Source organism: Electrona antarctica, assembly GCF_951216825.1.
Source record: "Electrona antarctica genome assembly, chromosome: 18".
In the NCBI taxonomy this organism is placed as follows: domain Eukaryota; kingdom Metazoa; phylum Chordata; class Actinopteri; order Myctophiformes; family Myctophidae; genus Electrona; species Electrona antarctica.
Genome location: NC_136799.1, coordinates 14,027,738 through 14,044,022, shown reverse-complemented (window position 1 = coordinate 14,044,022; position 16,285 = coordinate 14,027,738). Strand labels below are relative to the sequence as shown.

Below are 16,285 nucleotides of genomic sequence, written 5' to 3'. Positions count from 1 at the left end.
TTAAATGACCCTTCCGTCTGTTGACTAGGGTACATGCTTAGCCTACACTGTGCTTAAATGACCCTTCCGTCTGTTGACTAGGGTACATGCTTAGCCTACACTGTGCTTAGTGACTCTGTTGACTAGGGTACATGCTTAGCCTACACTGTGCTTAGTGACTAGGGTACATGCTTAGCCTACACTGTGCTTAGTGACTCTGTTGACTAGGGTACATGCTTAGCCTACACTGTGCTTAGTGACTCTGTTGACTAGGGTACATGCTTAGCCTACACTGTGCTTAGTGACTCTGTTGACTAGGGTACATGCTTAGCCTACACTGTGCTTAGTGACTAGGGTACATGCTTAGCCTACACTGTGCTTAGTGACTAGGGTACATGCTTAGCCTACACTGTGCTTAGTGACTAGGGTACATGCTTAGCCTACACTGTGCTTAGTGACTAGGGTACATGCTTAGCCTACACTGTGCTTAGTGACTAGGGTACATGCTTAGCCTACACTGTGCTTAGTGACTAGGGTACATGCTTAGCCTACACTGTGCTTAGTGACTAGGGTACATGCTTAGTCTACACTGTGCTTAGTGACTAGGGTACATGCTTAGCCTACACTGTGCTTAGTGACTAGGGTACATGCTTAGCCTACACTGCTTAGTGACTAGGGTACATGCTTAGCCTACACTGTGCTTAGTGACTAGGGTACATGCTTAGCCTACACTGTGCTTAGTGACTAGGGTACATGCTTAGCCTACACTGTGCTTAGTGACTAGGGTACATGCTTAGCCTACACTGTGCTTAGTGACTAGGGTACATGCTTAGCCTACACTGTGCTTAGTGACTAGGGTACATGCTTAGCCTACACTGTGCTTAGTGACTAGGGTACATGCTTAGCCTACACTGTGCTTAGTGACTAGGGTTGACTAGGGTACATGCTTATCCTACACTGTGCTTAGTGACTCTGCGTAAGTGTCTGCTAAATGCCTAAACTGTAACCGTAACTGTAACTGTAAGGCCCTCAAAGATAATTGAATATACTGTATACTGTTACTGTAGTGCGTGCGTGCTGTAAGTACAATGTTGAGGTATATTTTTGAGCGGTGCGTGCGTGCGTGTGTGCGTGCGTGCGTGCGTGCGTGCGTGCGACATGTCCATATGTCTGAGCACGACACACACACACACACAGAGGCAGTACGCAGCAGAGCACAGTACAGTACAGTACGTATGCACCGCTCAGTTCACACAGGTGCAATTTTTCTTTTACCTAAATAATTTTACTTCTAGTCCACTACATCTCAAAGGCAAATATGGAACTCTTACTGCATTATAATTATTTGATAACTTTTTCTAATTTATTTGTAGATTTCAATTATTATTACAAAACCAATTCAGCCCTATTTGATGTGTGTGTGTGTGTGTGTGTGTGTGTGTGTGTGTGTGTGTGTGTGTGTGTGTGTGTGTGTGTGTGTGTGTGTGTGTGTGTGTGTGTGTGTGTGTGTGTGTGTGTGTGTGTGTGTGTGTGTGTGTGTGCGCGCTCACGTGTGTCTGTGTGTGTGTGTGCAGCTGTGTGTGTGTGTGTGTACGCGCTCGCGTGTGTCAGCACGTGCGCATGTGTGCGTGTGTGAGTGTCTATTATATAATGCATGTGGCGTGGCGTGTGTGTGTGTGTGCAGACATATTGTCCATGTGTTTTGAAGAGAGAAATGCATTTCATAATCCGGCGAGCTCCTTCAGGATGTCTCAGTGTGTGAGTCAGGGGTGTCGGGGGTCTTATATGACATCACCGGGGAGGTGTGGAGGGGATATTTTATCTGTTTGTAATTAAAGGGCCCCGCTGATGTCATATGGCTGCAACCAATCACAATGTAGAACACTTGCTCTGTGTCCCTGAGCTGTTGTTGGGCTATTAATCAAAAAACAGCTTACAAGGGCGAGGAGAGAAGCCTTAAGTACTACTGGGAACGCACACATGTGCGCGCGCACACACACACACACACACACACTTGAGCAACTCGCCGATGACCTGCTACAACCGTGCTTGTGTGACCATTAAGTACCTAGTGTTTCAACGACGGTAAAATCCTCAATGTTTGTTTAACCCTCTCTGTCACTCCGAGAGTGACCCTTTACTGGTCCCTTTATTTGGTTACATTTTGTACTCTCTGAGTCTCGGAGTTAAAGGAACACTCAGGATTCATACTGTGTGAGCGGAGCACCAAATGCTGTGTGAGGAGAACGGTGAGATTAAGAATACAGGCTTCCATCTATGTATTTATTCTTAGGGTCTAGAGATCAGTGGTTTTTAGCTCGAGGCCCGAAAGAGAAAGTAAGAAACTAGTGAAAAAGGCAAGCTCACTTGTACCTTGTAGATAGGCTATTTTCACTACTTCTTAAACAAATCTAATTCATGGAATTTCATCTTCGATCTCTTCATGAAATTACTATATATTTTTTGTAGGAATGTAGGAAAGGTTAGGTTTCTCTTGGACATCACACGGCAAACAAAATTCCAAAAAGGACCAAAGCATCCAGAGGTGCCACGAAATGGTGCCAGACTGCTTCCAGACAGTCGACACCCAGCATGAGATAGGAAGGAAAGCATCTGCGTATAATCGAACACTCGCACACCATTGCTGTCCTGATTGTGCTTGCTGGATATTATCAGATGATACTGTGTAGATGTGGCCTTATGGCCAACCTTACTACCCGGTAATGATCTCACTGTGTGTGTGTGTGTGTGTGTGTGTGTGTGTGTGTGTGTGTGTGTGTGTGTGTGTGTGTGTGTGTGTGTGTGTGTGTGTGTGTGTGTGTGTGTGTGTGTGTGTGTGTGTGTGTGTGTGTGTGTGTGTGTGTGTGTGTGTGTGTGTGTGTGTGTGTGTGTGTGTGTGTGTGTGTGTGTGTGTGTGTGCTTAGAAACGTGGTGGAGGGGCAGTGGGGATATGAAAATTGGTATAGCCTGTTCGTGTTCAAAGTCATGAGATTCCTCTGTAAATGGTTCCTATACAGTCTGCAAACAGTGCTTGTGTTGCTTATTACCGGTCACACACACACACACACACACACACACACACACACACACACACACACACACACACACACACACACACACACACTTCTTTGTGGCATTTTATGCTATAGTTCAGATGGTCACAGTAGGTGGTAGAGCGAGACTGGATGACATGCATTCACTTAAGCACCTCTGAGAGGTACTAAAGCCTGGCTTGAACCTGGCTGACCTGACCATGAGCACATAGTGACCATAAGTATGGCATGAAACACATCCAGTAAGAAGACGAGGCTTCAGAGGACACCTTTTCAAAATAAATGAAATGAAATGTACACTGTGGGAAAACACTGCCATGGAGGGGAGCACAAAATGGTAGTGGTGGAAAGTAACATTTATGTAACTTTGAGGTATTTCTACTTTACTTGAGTCTTTCCAATTTCCAGTACTTTTACTTCTACACCATTACATTTCAGTAACCTCGCCTCACCAGTCTTTCCACCTCGGAGGAAAGCCTGGTCTCTGTTTCGAAAGTCTGTATGATCCTGTCGGGAGCGGATGATATCGTTACTTCATGTTGGTACGGAACGTCCTTTTCCCTCAAACCGGAAGAATAACAATAAAAGCTCTCGTAGCCTGCAGCTTTTATTGAGAAAAGGACGTTCCGTTTGATTGTTCCTGCCTGTCGACTACAAAACAATACTACAACATGACGTAACGATATCATCCGCTCCCGACCGGATCATATACCCGAAATGAAATGGTGCCCAGGCTAACATTTCAGAGGCAAATATTGTACTTTTACGTACTATACATTTATTTGAAAACTTTAGTTACTTTGTAGATTTTGATTATTATTACAAAACATACATAACCACTTCAGCCCTATATATATATTTCGGCCATTTGAAAATAGCTGATCTACAAGCTCACAATGTGTCACGATGCAACGCATTGTGAGCTTGTAGATCAGCTATTTATATTGCAGCTATAAATATTGTAGTATTGGCACTTTTACTTAAGTAAAAAATTGGTACTTTTTCCACCACTGCCAAAGTTATGACGAAGTTGTCATCAATGTCAGCCAGTGACACAACATTGGTCCAAGTTTCAAAACTCTTCCTCGCTGCGCCACCCCCGGTCTGGGAACAGTTCCCAACTATTTATTTTACACAACACGAAATGCCAGAGTTGTTGTTGCTTCTTCTTCTTCTTCTTCTTCTTCTTCTTCTTCTTCTTCTTCTTCTTCTTCTTCTTCTTCTTCTTCTTCTTCTTCTTCTTCTTCTTCTTCTTCTTCTTCTTCTTCTTCTTCTTCTTCTTCTTCTTCTTCTTCTTCTTCTTCTTCTTCTTCTTCTTCTTCTTCTTCTTCTTCTTCTTCTTCTTCTTCAATAATTTGTTGCGTTATTGTTGTACCTGCACCACTGTCACCAAGTGAAACCCCCTGTGTATTCATTGTATCAAAATGCTTTCAGACCTGGCTGCGATGTAGCTAAACATCTCTGGTCCTTTATTGCCTTGCAGGTACAGACGACGATGCGATCTAAAAGCAGCAGCATGGAGAGCCCGGCAAACGGGGTGCTTTGCGTCGTCCCCCAGGGCGAGAACCACGGAAAACAGGAGCAGGAAGTGGGCCTGTCGCCCATGAAGAACCGGAAGAAGGCCAAAGGTCAGCAGGAGGAGGCCGAGGAGGAGAAGCCGGAGGCCGAGGTGATCTCGGACAGAGAGAAGGACTTCTCTCTTATCACCGACAGAGAGAAGGAGGAGGACTCCTCTCTGCACGGGCAGCCTGCTGGGGAGCAGAGAACAACCGGCATCATGGACCTAACCAAGGAAGACCTGCTCAAACTGCTGGGCATCATGGAAGGAGAAGTTCAGGTGAGCTCATATGGCACTAGGCACGCGTAATGGGCTCTATGCACACAGAATAACTCTTCCTACTTCCAGGCCGCTTCCCTACATCGGTGTACCGATGATACTATTAAGGGCAAGGCTCTGTTCCATTTAGTGTGCAGTGGTTCTCAAACTTTTTAAATTTCAAGGACCCCCATAAATCTGAGAGTGTACAAATGGTGTGTGCAGTCTGAGTTACACACTCGTACGGGCCCATTTGGAACCCACTCAAGGACACTTTGAGACCCCCTGGTGTAGCTAGAGTGTTTCCAGTGAGCCAACACGCACAATAGCAGCACCCTGACTCTGTTTGACATTTGTACACTCTCAGACTTACAGACCTGTAAGGTCTCCCCTCAAGGAACCACGAGACACGGCCAAAGCACTTCGGGGGTCCCCAGCCAAAAACGTTGAGAACCCCTGATCTAGATTACCACACTGGGAATACTAATATCATGTACAGTATGGGTATGTTTTTCTGATTCTCTATTATTATCTGAGTTAAATGGTCTTCAGGGACAGTATTCTGTGTTATCAAGCTAATAATATTACCTTGATAACCTATAATACTGTATTTTTGTTATTGGATTTGTGTCAGAAACCAATGAAAGATTAAGTCAAACTATTGTTCCCTTCATTGTGCTGCTGTGTTTTCTTTACTGCACTATTGTGCCATCTTGTGGTTGAAGGGGGTTTTGACATGCACTGCAGAAAAACTAATGGTTTTGTATGGGGTTCTGATATGTTTCAGGATTATGTAAAGCTCAGTAGCAAGAGGAACCTTGATAAATATATAAATATTGGAAGATCCTTTCTGAACTAACAAAGCATGTTGACATATGAACCAATTATGTAATTTTACATTTGGCATTACCGAAGACTAAACGTATTGTAAGTCTTTCCTCCTCCTCGTCTATTTGTACGTCTCTAAATGTTTTGATGAATTGAACATGGTGGACCCTCTTGTAAACAAGTGTAATGCTTAATTGGGTCGTCCACTCACAGTTAACAGCCTTTGTATTGAGTTTGTGCTTGAAATGTACTGTAATTCTGCAAACTGTTAATACATATTTCAATCAATCAATCAATCGTTTCCCTCTACAGCAAATCTCTTGGTTGCAAATAGCCAATGCACAGTACGAGCTTGTAGATCAAAGTTTCACCGAACGTTCGTCCTATTTATGACATGCCCAGAATAGGGATGCTAGGGTTCATGTGGTGAACATATTTAATGGCATCTTCGTGTGTGTGTGTGTGTGTGTGTGTGTGTGTGTGTGTGTGTGTGTGTGTGTGTGTGTGTGTGTGTGTGTGTGTGTGTGTGTGTGTGTGTGTGTGTGTGTGTGTGTGTGTGTGTGTGTGTGTGTGTGTGTGTGTGTGTGTGTGTGTGTGTGTGTGCGCGCGCTTGTGCGTGTGTGCGTGCGTGCCTCTGGTTCAGGCCAGAGACGACGTCATCCATGTTCTGGACTCCAAGAAGACGTCCTCTGCAGAGATGTTGGAGTCGCGCTACGGCTCGGCAGCCGCGGGTTCTGCCCTCCAGGCCCTGCAGAGGGACGGCCAACTGGCTGGCGTGAAGCCAAGCCCACACGGCGTCTACCACAGGCCTATGGCCGAGGTCAGTATCTATGTGAATCCTTAAAGGTGTAGTGAGTCTGTGGTCATCATATGGGTATACCTAACAATGTATGCCAATTTTTTTTTCAAATTCTCATTTTTGTGTGTTTTTTATATCAAAAGTCCATACAAATATTTGTTTTAATTACTTCCTGAAAACGAAAATGTGCTGCGTGATGACGTGTCAAGGCCCACATCAATAAAAGCCAATAAAAATGAAGCTCACCAGTTTGATTCCCATTGCTTCATTGTCCTCCGCCACAGCTGGTTTTGATTAAAGAACTATTCCATTTTTAATCTCATTCAAGATGACATCCAGACAGTGTATTATTCGTTTTAAACTTAATCATCACGCTAAAATATGTATATAGGTTGTGTATAGGTTAGAAATAATCCCCTGGCTTTGCCACGTCACTTTGTTTACAAACGTGACAGGAAGTCACGGACTTGGAGGCCCCATAGCCTGGTGGGGTGAGACGCTTTGATTGGTTCAGAAACTTCAGAGCCATCGTTTCAAGCTGAAACTTAAAAATAAAATTCACTACACCTTTAAGGCGTCTACCACAGGCCTATGGCTCAGGTCAGCATGCGAATCCTTAAGGTGTCTACCACAGGCCTATGGCCCAGGTCAGCATGCGAATCCTTAAGGTGTCTACCATAGGCCTATGGCCCAGGTCAGCATGTGAATCCTTAAGGTGTCTACCACAGGCCTATGGCCCAGGTCAGTATTTATGTGAATCCTTAAGGTGTCTACCACAGGCCTATGGCCCAGGTCAGTATCTATGCAAATCCTTAAGGCGTCTACCACAGGCCTATGGCCCAGGTCAGTATCTATGCAAATCCTTAAGGTGTCTACCACAGGCCTATGGCCCAGGTCAGCATGTGAATCCTTAAGGTGTCTACCACAGGCCTATGGCCCAGGTCAGTATGTGAAACCTTAAGGTGTCTACCACAGGCCTATGGCCCAGGTCAGTATGTGAAACCTTAAGGTGTCTACCACAGGCCTATGGCCCAGGTCAGTATGTGAAACCTTAAGGTGTCTACCACAGGCCTATGGCCCAGGTCAGCATGTGAAACCTTAAGGCGTCTACCACAGGCCTATGGCCCAGGTCAGTATGTGAATCCTTAAGGTGTCTACCACAGGCCTATGGCCCAGGTCAGCATGTGAATCCTTAAGGTGTCTACCACAGGCCTATGGCCCAGGTCAGCATGTGAATCCTTAAGGTGTCTACCACAGGCCTATGGCCCAGGTCAGTATCTATGTGAATCCTTAAGGTGTCTACCACAGGCCTATGGCCCAGGTCAGCATGTGAATCCTTAAGGTGTCTACCACAGGCCTATGGCCCAGGTCAGTATCTATGTGAATCCTTAAGGTGTCTACCATAGGCCTATGGTCCAGGTCAGTATCTATGTGAATCCTTAAGGTGTCTACCACAGGCCTATGGCCCAGGTCAGCATGTGAATCCTTAAGGTGTCTACCACAGGCCTATGGCCCAGGTCACTATGTGAATCCTTAAGGTGTCTACCACAGGCCTATGGCCCAGGTCAGCATGTGAATCCTTAAGGTGTCTACCACAGGCCTATGGCCCAGGTCAGTATCTATATGAAACCTTAAGGTGTCTACCACAGGCCTATGGCCCAGGTCAGTATCTATGTGAATCCTTAAGGTGTCTACCACAGACCTATGGCCCAGGTCAGTATGCGATTTGCTGAAAAAAAGTCTACTTTTGGTGTCGCGTTCCGACGCATTGTAAGCTTGTAGATGTGCTATTTTCAAAAGGATCATTTGCTGCAAGGCGCTTCGCCCGTACTCTCTCTCAATGTTTCCTGTCTCTCCACACTGTGCCTGTCAATAAAGGTTTAGAAAAAGTCAACGTTTCAGGCTTCACTGATATGCCTGATATGCAGCTAAAGGCCTGCGATAATTCAAAGTATCAGCTATTATCACTGCTTTGCTGAATGCTTGATTCACGGCAATGCTGTAGTCCATTATTTCTGCATAGCAGACAGCTGTTCTCAATCACAGACTGCTGTTCAGCCTCTGTTTACGTTGCTATGGAAGCGTTTAAACATTTTAGCTATAATAAAACCCTTTTGAATCAATAATCTGTGTCAAATTGTTGATTTGTGCTCGTAAGTAGCCTTGTAATACGCGGGATAATGTGCAGACAGTGCAGTGTCATCATTATTGGGATATAAACCACACAGTAACTCATAAAATCTTAATTCTACTACCAAACTTCCACATTCTGAACTGAGCAAAGGTATAGCCTGAGCCTGGTATGTAAATCTCTCTGGCACAAAACATTTTCAGATGGGGGGTCCACGGCCAAATACATTTACAATTTTGGGAGTGCCTGGCTGAAAGCATTTTGTAGAATCTGCCTCGGGATAATACAAACGTGTGTGTGTGCGTGCCTCCTCACAGCTGGAGCGTCTGCAGGAGCAGCACAAGGAGACGTACCGGCGCATGCTGGGCCAGCTGCTGCTGGCTGAGAAGTGCCACAGACACACGGTCAACGAGCTGCACAGCGAGAAGCACAAGCACGCCGACTACATGAACAAGAGCGACGACTTCACCAACCTCCTGGAGCAGGACAGAGAGAGGTGAGGATAGGGGGGACAGAGGGGAGGGGAAGGGAGGGAGGAAGGAAAGAAGACAGAAAGGTGAGGATCTTTTGGGAGTTTGAAGGAGAGGTGAAAAAAGTATTAGGGACTGAATCTGGGAAGAGCAATTTTGTCTGCTCATTTTGTGTCCCGCTTGATAGTGGTTTTTAAAAGGTTTTTAGTTTCAAAGACCCCCATAACTCTGAGAGTGTACTAGTAATGGAACCAATTTGGTTCCATTAGTACACTTTGTATGGGTCCATTTGGAACCCCCTCAAGGAACGAGACTCCCTGGACCCCACCTTGAGAACCACTGGATGAAATTAGTATCCTGACCTGAAAATGTTTTTTAAATTAACTAAATAGCTGGACAGAGGGGAGACCAATGTTACTGAACACTCTATAGCAATGATTACTATGGGAATATAGATCTACGATTCTACGTTAATACTTATTTTAACAAAAAACATATCACTTTTAACAACGAGGATCTTGTGTAGAAGGTCTCACGAAGAACAAGCCTGCCACTGTGTGTGCACGTGTGCATTGCATGTGTTGGAGTGGCCCACTTAATTAAACTACTCTCACCACGGAGATGAAAGCGTTCAGCTGTTCAGTCACTGCATGTTTGTGTGTGTGTGTGTGTGTGTGTGTTTGACCTGTCGCTGACCTCGCAACAATGCTGCTTCGCAGAACCCCGGCCACACACACACTCTCTGACGTCATTTGGCCACCTATGTTTACTCTACGTTTGCTGCTCTCATGTATGCTATGTGTTACAGAAATCAGACCAATCTGAACTGAGTGGTGCTGTACTTGGAGTGGCTGCACCATTCAAAAATCACACGTGAAGTGAGGGGCACCTGTAATGGAATGATGACTTTTAGAAGCCTGCGCAGTCTGGCAGTGTCACTTTCATTCATTGCAGAATCACTGCCACTATATATGTTACGAGACATGAATGCAGTGTGTTATTATTGTATAAAACAAAATCAGTCACAGGATTTCTTTATATTGGCCACATGACGTCTCACGTCGTCCCGTCAGTGCCCTAAACAAACATTAAAGGTCCATAGACTTCGCTGCCATATGATGTCATTTCAAAAGCCAAGCATTGGAAGGGCTAGCGCCCCTCAAAAAAGATAGAGAAGTTCATGCTCTAAACTCAAGGCTTACTAGGGTTGAAGACGGGTGTGAGAGGCAAGCATGAAAGTCCACAAACAAAAATATAGGCGTGAACACTGACAGATGAACATTGAGACCCTTTGGATGCAAAAATATAGTCTTTTGACACAGAGAGTGGACGTTTCGGTTCACCATCATCAACACCTCCAGTGTGCCATGCAAGCCTATCTTCTTGTTTGTGTACAGTACATCCAAGAGAGAAATATATGTTGGCCAGTCAATTAATATTTGACAAGAAAAGATCCAGCATTTAAAATGCTCCGGTATTTGTTCTTTTTCAACTTTCCTTTGTGTCTCACTATGGGATCACCGTAGAAAACCGCTCAGTGACGAGGGGTTTGGGTTAAATTGACCATTTAGCTTTTATTTTTATTTTATCAACATCATCTCCATATATTAGCCCTCACTAATGCTCACTGGGATGGTGCCATTACTGTCTTCATGCTCTGTGTCTCAGAGGTGATCCTTGGACAGTTCTTAAAAATGTGAGTGCTACCGATTACATCATCTGTGGTGATTCCAAACAAAGATTTCAAACTGTTTTCTTGATGCAAGGACAGTGGCTTATATTTCAGCATGCTAACTTTCCAGCAAGAGAGAGAAAGTTATTTCCTTACCAATGATGTCATCCGTATCGTTCGTATGTAGGTTTCTGAACTGTCCACAGTCCACCTCTGAGACACCGAGCAATGTTACCATCTCATAATGAGCATTGAGGGCCCATTATATGAAGATACGGTTGAAAAGCCTGGTGTCCTAATTTTGGAAATGTCATTATAGGCTAAATCGTATTTATTTAGTTATTTTCCCCTTACTCTTGAGCTATTTTTCAAAAATAGCCATCATTGTGGTGCATTGTGAGCCTGTAGATCATCAGCGTTGTGCAGCGCTATTGACATTGCTCCCTACCATTTCTGCCCTAGTGTGTATTGTCTTTGCCCCATTTCGCGTGTGCAGCCAAACACACTCGACTGCTCCGGAAGGCAACGCCAGTAGCCTATCACGTGACACAGTGAAATGCATGTTGGGTTACAGGTGCATGGTGGGAAGGTGTTTTTATTTATTTATTATTATTATTATTATTATTATTATTATTATTATTATTATTATTATTATTATTATTATTATTATTATTATTATTATTATTATTATTATTATTATTATTATTATTATTATTATTGTTATTTTATGTATTTTGTGATAGTAGCCCCAAGGTTAGACTGGAGGAAGGTTTTCAGGGATTAGCTTTGTTACCATATTGCTGCCCTTTTTTCCTAAACAGATTCTAAAACATTTGTTGGCCGAGCTGTTGTATAAATGCATATAGTGGTCATCCAAAAGCTCTGAGAAGGATAACAGATGGGTTTACAGTATGTATACTGTGTGTGTGTGTGTGTGTGTGTGTGTGTGTGTGTGTGTGTGTGTGTGTGTGTGTGTGTGTGTGTGTGTGCGTGCGCGTGTGCGTGCGTGCGCCCGTGTGTGCGTGTAATTTATAAGGCCAGTCATCTGCAGAGCAGACTGGGGGCCACGCAGGTACTACAGTCCCAGCTGCATTTCATAAACTGTCGAAAACTTCAAACGGTGCATTACTGGATTGACCCGATGGACACACACTATCCCTCAGCCTTCTCTCCTTTCAGCGTTCACATGGAACAGGGAACAGAGCAGGCAGTTCTAAATAACTGGCTGCCCTGTTCCCTGTTCTGCCACGATCAGGGGGCTAGGATACAGGGTCCATGCTTTACATGTTTACAGTAAAGAGATGGACTGTACAGATGTGTAAAATTAAATATGTACCAAAGGGACTTGGAAGTGAACGGCCCATTTGGTTACATTTGTACACAATAGAATAAGCCAGCCAGTCATTCGATTTTGTGGCCCACCCATTTGGCTGCCGTGTGGTCAGATGGGTGGGTCCAGATGGGTGAGCATGCATTTTCAGGTTATGTTTATTTTAATGGTCAATCAATCAATTGTGTTCTGGCTTGGATCAATAGAACTGACGCAGTATTCCTATTCATAGCGGTTTCACGAAATGAAAAAATATATAGTGTGTTGTTTTGTTTTAACTATAGTGTTTCTCAGCAGGGGTGGCCTCGGCGGTGGGGCGTGCATTGGAGGACGCTGGAAGTCATATTTTTGAAAGGGGGCACTGAGGGGCTCTTGAGGGTGTGACGGGGCTTAAGGAACCTAGCTACAGAATAGGGTAGCACTGGCCAAAAGAGCTGAGAACCATCGAACTAAACTAATTTACCTACCTGAATGTGACACACATGTACACACATGCTTTACAACTGTGCTTCATGCAGTATTGAAATACCTCATAATACAGCATTTTGACCTCATCTGCAAGTTATTTGCAGATGAAAAAAACACTTTTAGGTAAGCTCTAGGTACGGTACGCAGCATACGTTTGTGCCCATGCAGCACAGATGTTATGCTAAGCACGGCATGAACGTAACGCAAAACCCCCCAAAAAATGTCACAGAGCCCTGCCTATCACTCAAGGTCTATCACTCAAGGAGTCTGACAGACGTACCAGAGAAGCCTAGAACCGATGCCTCCGCCTCCATTCAGAAACTCCTGTGTGTCCTCCTCAGGCCCGATTGTTGAGGGGCGCTAGCCCCTCCTATACACAGGTTTAATGTCTAATGCCTTATAGTATGGTGTTATTTTATCATTAAAAATTAAATTGTGGTGTTTTGCCAATTATTTGGCGTCCCACTTTAAATACCACCGCGGCCCACAGGTTGAGAATTAGTGGGATACAGTATGTCTAGCAAGGTTGGTAAAGTTGTGATAGCACCCAAGACATAAGACAGGCTGCAGGTGTTTTTGATATGCGTGCTGCCCAGTAGGTGAAAGCCCTGGCTGGTTGCATTCATTAAAATGAACCAACCTGAACTTTGCTCAGCATGGATTCTGTTTCTGCTGCTTGACTGACATTCCTCAGCGTCTGACCCTAGAAAGTGTTGAAGCCGGGGACAAGATTCACATACGGATGAGTGTGAGAGGAAGGTGATAGACACCGCTAAGCTTGTGAAAAGACAGAAGCGATGATTTCTCTTTGATGTACCTGATAAAACAGAAAAGCTGTGCACATTTGCAGCTTAAGTTGCAATCCAAAAATTATGGAATTTGATTTTTCATTAATTTCTTCATTACATTACTGAAAATAATCTTTGGATTTGTATTAATTCATGAACAGTTTTGCCTTTTTTGGAAATGTATTTTTGAAAATAATATTTTTGAAATAATTATAATTAAAAACCAAATGTAGGAAACTAAAACTAAGGGAACCCATAACAATGTGTCCGCGACCCACAAATGGGTCCCGACCCACTGTTTAGGAAACAGCGAGTTAGAACACCTACTGGTTGACAAGTAGTACTGCCCGACACTTTGTGAGAGCGGTAGACAGTAGTGGAAAGTAACTAAGTACATTTACTTAAGTACAGTACCTAAGGTGACTTCCCACCTACATGGGAAGTCCTGGTTTTAAATCCCCAGTAGAACATGAAACTTAAGGATTACAGCTTACCAAATAGGCTTAATACGCAGTTATGCTTCTTGAACTCTACTGTTGATCAAAGCACACTGAAGAGAACTATTAGCACTACTCTTTGATGGTCGCTCTGCATGGCCCCCCTGGTCTGCTCTTCTCTGTATTTGATCTCTGTATTTGATCTCTGTAGTGGTCCTCATGTCAAGGACCCCCAATTGAGATACAGTATATGTGGACCACCATTTGAAAAGGTTTTGTGCCAGGGACCCCCATATGGATTTGTGGTGTTAAATTGTTTCATTGTGAGTTCACAATGAGTTTGTAGATTGGCTAATTCGGTCGAATGGGGTTAAAAAGATTTTGATGCTATATTAACTCATTTTGGGACCCCCTGGAATACCCTCAAGGACCCTGCTCGGGGTCCCCCGACCCCACTTTGAGAAGCACTGCAATAGGCTGCGTGGTAAGCAGGTGAATGGATCAAATGCACTCCAGAGGTGACCTCCGCCCCGCGTGCCAGGTAGTTTCCAGTGTGTCGGCTGGCTGGCGCGTGTTCAGGCCGCCCTCTGTCACCCCACAGGGAGAGGGAAAGGGAGAGGGACACATGTGTTCTGCTAGTTAGCGCTGCCTCAGCAGTCAGCACCGACAGAGCCCACATTCCCATCCACTGGTGTCACCACCGAAGGACTCGACACTGGCCAGGTTTTGATGGCAGATGTAGGGGGTGTCTTGGAGGTTCCCAAAAAACTGTCAAAGTCTCCCAGAGAGTGCCTGGAAGAGGGATTACATTACATGGATACATTTGGACCACACTGTATGGGAGAGATGGATGGATGAGCAGGTGGTTGAATGAATGACTAAGTACACACCCAAATTTCACATACTTTAGCATGCGCGCGCGCGCGCACACACACACACACACACACACACACACACACACACACACACACACACACACCATGTCTGTCATGTCTGGCAAGCCACTGTGTTGACGGCTTGACGCTCACATTTTCTCATTCTCATCCATCAGATAACTACTTGAGAGAGTGAAGAAGAGTGTGTGTGTGTGTGTGTGTGTGTGTGTGTGTGTGTGTGTGTGTGTGTGTGTGTGTGTGTGTGTGTGTGTGTGTGTGTGTGTGTGTGTGTGTGTGTGTGTGTGTGTGTGTGTGTGTGTGTGTGTGTGCGCGCGCGCGCGTGCACATGTGCCTGTGCGCGTGTGCGTGCGTGTGCGGGGGCACAACAAGACATCTTGTGCCAGACTTGTGCAGGAATGTGAATAACAGGCACCAAGGAAGATGTTTTTACTTAGGCTAGTTGTGGCCATTAGCGATTCACACTCTTAGAGGGCAGGGCAATTTGTCAAGAGGTGATAGTGTTTGGCTGGCATGGAGATATGTGCAATGATTAATGGATGAAATATCTACCATTCCTGGAGGTTGTGCCATGGATGGACTATAAAGTTGTGCCTAGCCGCATATACAAAATACCTCATTTTGATGTATTTTTCACTTTACTTGAGTATTTCCATTTGTAGATACATTATTCTATACTCTTCTACTTCCCTGAGGCAAATATTGTACATTCTACTCAACTACAATTGTTTGGCAGCTTTAGTTACTTAAATAGATAGATAGATTTAAATGTTACATTGTGTTGTGTTATTATACTGTATGTTAAGCTACCCAGCAGCACATACAGTTAGTAAAATCAGCCCTGCATTTACCAGCTGCGACTTTAAAGTGAGGAACACATCAACCACACACGCACGCATACACACACACACACACGCACACGTCACGCACACTCACGCGCACATACACACACACACGCACGCACAGACCCACACATAGACTTTCAGAGCCAGGCTGCAAACATCTGAATACACTGCTGCAGATGTACACATGATGTACAGTGAGATTACATTACATATTCCAATCTCATCTTGAAGCCTTTAGCTTCCACATTCCACATGCACTTAAAGAAATACATTTTAATATATTATTAAATCATTTATAGATAAAATAACTTCATTTTCTGAATTGATTCATTTTGATCAAAAACTGCACATTGTAGAAACAAATTCTGTGAAGAAATACTCTACTTTGCGTCTGATTTCTTTCTTTTAACAGTAAATCAATCTCATACGCTGTGTGCCATTACTGTGGCTGCAGAGCACTTAATGGTTTTTCTCTGTCAAGAGCAGCCATTAGTGTATAACAGGTTGTTTTGACAGGTTTTTGGCAGGTCGTGTCTGCATCAGTCCTCGGCCTCCCGACATAGACACGCTGCAGCGCCTCCCCGCAAATTCCCCAGGAAACATTGGATGAGTGAAATGTTTTTCCATCATGATGAAAGTATTTTATTATTATTTTAAGAGGGTATCGGCCTATGGATTGCACCTGTGTATGGGCTTAGGAAAACATGCTTTCATAATGCATTATATTTTAGTAGGCTGGAATACTGGAAACCTTGAGTGATCCTCTTCAAGTGGAA

General features: G+C 44.3%; 1 protein-coding gene across 2 annotated transcripts in view; it reads left to right on the top strand.

Moving 5' to 3' along the window:
* The window catches only part of LOC306941626 (filamin-A-interacting protein 1-like), a 39,655-nt gene that overhangs the window by 15,641 nt on the left and 7,729 nt on the right, over positions 1-16,285 (top strand). For both annotated transcript variants that reach the window (XM_079527178.1, XM_079527177.1), the window contains exons 2-4: positions 4,516-4,869; positions 6,320-6,496; positions 8,924-9,102. In XM_079527178.1, the coding sequence (XP_079383304.1) occupies positions 4,528-4,869; positions 6,320-6,496; positions 8,924-9,102 (698 nt within the window). In that variant the 5' untranslated portion in view covers positions 4,516-4,527. The remainder of the gene's footprint in view (positions 1-4,515; positions 4,870-6,319; positions 6,497-8,923; positions 9,103-16,285) is intronic.